At 49.6% G+C, this 4,238-nt stretch overlaps 1 protein-coding gene across 1 annotated transcript in view; it reads right to left on the minus strand.

Moving 5' to 3' along the window:
* Positions 1-318: 318 nt before the first annotated feature.
* The window catches only part of NEURL2 (neuralized E3 ubiquitin protein ligase 2), a 9,943-nt gene continuing 6,023 nt past the window's right edge, over positions 319-4,238 (minus strand). The window contains exon 2 of the mRNA XM_015827824.1: positions 319-434. Coding sequence (XP_015683310.1) covers positions 319-434 — 116 coding nt within the window. The remainder of the gene's footprint in view (positions 435-4,238) is intronic.

Genomic DNA, 4,238 nt, shown 5'->3' on the forward strand with positions numbered 1-4,238 from the left:
GAAATATCCTCACAACCAGAATGAAATCCTTTCCTTGAGACTGTTTTTATCGAAGACTGGTGACTGCCCTGGATCCTGTCCAGATTTATATCCAGGAAATTCTCGTCCTGACCGCAATGGGGCGCAGCCCTCGTGGCATCTTCTGGGCTGCTACTGGGGATACCAAAGTTCCCCCAGGTGCATTTGGGGGCATCCTGTTGCTTGGCATCTGCAGAATCGGCTGCTTCTTCCTAGGCATTTGCAGAACCAGCCCGTCCAGAAAGACAGGGAAGGGGGGGTGAGGCAGGGGTGCTGGGCGTTCGTGCCAGGCTGGGTGCTTCATTCGTACTTGCAGAGGTTCTTCAACAGGGGAGGCAAGTTCAGCTCCTCGATGGCCAGGCGGTGGGTGATGTGTTTCTGGACGGCTGTGCGGCAGAGCGTCTGCAGGGAGGGCACTGGGGGGGGGAGAGAGAGGTGAGGATTAGGCCAAGGTAAGTGTGCAGAGATGCAGAACCTGTTAAACGAGCTTAAGAGGCGAGGGTTAGACTACCATAAGTGTGCCCTTGTGGTGAGCCTGTTAAAGTAGTTTAAGAGGTGAGGGATAAACTAATATAAGTGTGCAGGGATGCAGACCCTGTTAAACTAGTTTAAGAGGTTAAACGAGCTTAAGAGGCGAGGTTTCGACCAGTGCAAGGGTGCCCTTGTGCCGAGCCTGTTAAACTAGTTTAAGAGGTGAGGATTGGACCTGCATTCTGTGTGCAGAGATGCAGATCCTCTTAAACCAGATTTAAGCGAAACAAAAGTGTGCCCTCATGCAGACCTAGTTAAAGCAGCTTAATACAGGAGTTAAACCAACATAAATGTGCCACTGTGCAAACCCAGCTAAACCACGTTAATACACGAGGGTTAAACCAAGATAAGTGTGTCCTTTGTGCAAACAGAGCTGCTGTGAGTCACAGGAATTGTAAAATGCATCTTTGGGGTTTATTATTCTCAAGCAGCAGATTTTTATGCTACAGAAAGCTAGGTGAAAAGCTCTTGCTATTTTTCGTTCCCTAATTCCACCCCACCCCGCCACCCCCCACCCCGGCATTAATCAAGACAAGAAAAGAGAGTTTTCAAAAAAACAGAAAAAAAGATACTGGGATTCCAGAAAAGAGTGCAGAGAAGAGCAACAAAGCTGATTAAGTCAAACTGTATGATGAATGGTTAAGGGAACTAGGCACGTCTAATCTAATGAAGAGAAGGATTAGGAGTGACATGATAGCTGTCTTCCAATGTTTGAGGGGCTGCCCCAAAGAGGAGGGGTCCTGAATGCGAGAACAATCCCTCACTGGAACGGCTTGCCTCCGGAAGTTGTGGGTGCTCCATCAGTGGAGGTTTTCAAGAAGAGACTGCACAGTCACCTGTCTGAAGGGGGGGTCTCCAAACCTGACCCTTTTATGACTTGTGGACTTCAACTCCCAGAATCCCTCAGCCAGAATTCTGGGAGTTGAAGTCCACAAGACACAAAAGGGCCAGGTTTGAAGACCCCTGGTATAGGGTCTCCTGCTTGAGCGGGGTGGGGGTTGGACTAGAAGACCTCCAAGGTCCCTTCCAATTCTGTCATTCTGATCTAAAGGAGTTTGGAGTCAATGGGGCACCAAGGAAGGCTCAATCAGAGAAAATAAGGGGGTGCCCTCTGAGAAATAGGTTCACTCTGAAATTCTATGGCCCTAGATTGGGGGGGGGGGTTCTACAACCTTGACTTGTGGACTTCAACTCCCAGAATTCCCCAGCCAGCATCGCTGGCTGGGGAATTCTGGGAGCTGAAGTCCACAAGTCTTAAAGTAGCCTCGGTTGCCCCCCATCACCACCTTAGAGCAAAGGGAGGACGCAATCAGTCTCCAGCCCTGGCGTGGGAGGGGCTGCCTAAAACTCAGAAGCACAAATGTAGCCTTGGGGGGGCTCTCCCGTCACCCAGCAGTCACCCAGTTTCATGTTAGCGGCCTCCCGTCCCTCCACATGGCAGGCGTGGCAGTGGCCCTCCCGGGGTCCCGGGGTCTGTCCCCTCCCCCGGAAGACATCACTTTCCAGTGTCAAAGCTGCTCCCCAGCAGAGGCATTGTCTGGCCCAGCACCATGGGTCAGTGAGTCCTCTCAGAGGTTGCAGGAGTGCAACGCCTCCACGGTGACCCAGTTGGGCTCGTTCAGCAGCCTCAGGAGAACCACCTGGGGCCCTCCGCCCTTCAAGGGCCACAAAGCTTTGCGTGGATTGGGGTGGCCCGTGGGCGGGGGAGTCTCCATCATGGCAGCCTCCATTCAGAGCAGGTGCAGCTCCCCAGCAGGTGCGGTCACCACAGAAGGAATGCCGTGGGTGGAAGGATGCCAGAGGCCTTCAAGAGACGGTCCCCCAAGGAGAAAGGCCGTCCTTGACACCTGGGGTCCAGCCCTTCCGCCCCCTCAGCACCCTCCCTATCCAGAGGTAATCAAGGAGAGAAGCAACCTGGAATTAAGGAGAAACTTCCTAACCGTGAAGACCATTAATCGGTGGAACAGCTTGCCACTAGAAGTTGTGGGTGCTCCATCACTGGAGGTTTTTAAGAAGAGACTGGACAGCCACTTGTCTGGAATGCTGTAGGGCAGGGGTCTTCAAACTTGGCCCTTTTATGACTTGTGGACTTCAACTCCCAGAATTCCTCAGCCTGAGAATTCTGGGAGTTGAAGTCCACTAGTCATCAAAGGGCCAAGTTTGAAGACCCCTGTCTTAAATCTAACAAACAAAATGGAGGCTGGCTGAGGAATTCTGGGAGTTGAAGTCCACCAGTCATCAAAGGGCCAAGTTTGAAGACCCCTGTCTTAAATCTAACAAACAAAATGGAGGCTGGCTGAGGAATTCTGGGAGTTGAAGTCCACCAGTCATCAAAGGGCCAGGTTTGAAGACCCCTGGTATAGGGTCTCTTGCTTGAGCAGAGGGTTGGACTACAAGATCTCCAGGTTCCCTTCCAGCTCTATTCTAATTGAGGTCTTTAGCTGCTGAGATGGTGCCCCTTCCATGCCTCTTGAATTGGGTCTCCTTGAAAGTCTTCAGAACTTCATCCAAGTTGTCCTCACACTCCTTCCTGGGTTTGGCAGCACTTCGTCCATCCCTCCCCCCTTCATTCTCTCCCAGACCTGGGGAATTCTGGGAGTTGAAGTCCACAAGTCTTAAAACCACCAAGGCTGGGCACCTCCTTCTGAGTGCTTTTAAAGCCTCCCATTCCTGTGACATAAATTATATCTCTGCGGCTGGATAAGTCCAGGATTCCTAGTTTTGTTCCCTGCTGTCAATTTCACCTTGGTTATTCCGTTCTTGTAATGTGTTCCCATCTCATCTACAGTCTGCACAAAGGACCACAATCACTGGGTAATTTAAGAGTATAATTTGATGCCAGGCGGTCCTTGACTCACAGCCGTCCATTCATTGTCCATTCAGATTTGCAATAGTACTGAAAAAAGAAACTCAGGATCGTTTCTCACACATACGACCACCTCAGCATCCCGGTGTGGTCACATGATCAAAATTGGGATGCTTGGCAACTGGCCTGTATTTAGGATAGTTGCAATGTCCTGGGATCACGTGATCCCTCGCTGAGAGCAAGGAGGCAGCTATATGAATTCAATAAATAAATCACATGAAGTGTTAATACCACTTTACAAGGCCTTGGTAAGGCCACACTTGGAATCCTGCATCCAGTTTTGGTCACCACGATGTAAAAAAGATGCTGAGACTCTAGAAAGAGTGCAGAGAAGAGCAACGAAGATGATCAGGGGACTGGAGGCTAAAGCATATAAGGAACGGTTGAAGGAATTGGGTATGTCTAGTTTAACGAAGAGAAGGACGAGGGGGGAAGGGATAGCAGCCTTCCAGTATCTCAGGGGCTGCCCCAAAGAAGAGGGAGTCAAGCTGTTCTCCAACGCGCCTGAAGGCAGGAGAAGAAGCAACGGGTGGAAACTAAGCAAGGAGAGAAGCAACTTAGAACTAAGGAGAAACTTCCTGACAGTTAGAACAATTAACCAGTGGAACAACCTGCCTCCAGAATCTGTGAATGCTCCAACACTGGAAGTTTTTAAGAAGAGACTGGACAGCCATTTGTCTGAAATGGTATAGGGTTTCCTGCCTGAGCAGGGGGTTGGACTAGATGACCTCCAAGGTCCCTTCCAACTTTTTTATTATTATTATTATTATTATTATTATTATTATTATTATTATTATTATTATTATTATTATTATTATTATTA

This window comes from Protobothrops mucrosquamatus, unplaced genomic scaffold, assembly GCF_001527695.2.
Source record: "Protobothrops mucrosquamatus isolate PMUCROS unplaced genomic scaffold, P.Mucros_1.0 scaffold3979, whole genome shotgun sequence".
NCBI classification, from domain to species: domain Eukaryota; kingdom Metazoa; phylum Chordata; class Lepidosauria; order Squamata; family Viperidae; genus Protobothrops; species Protobothrops mucrosquamatus.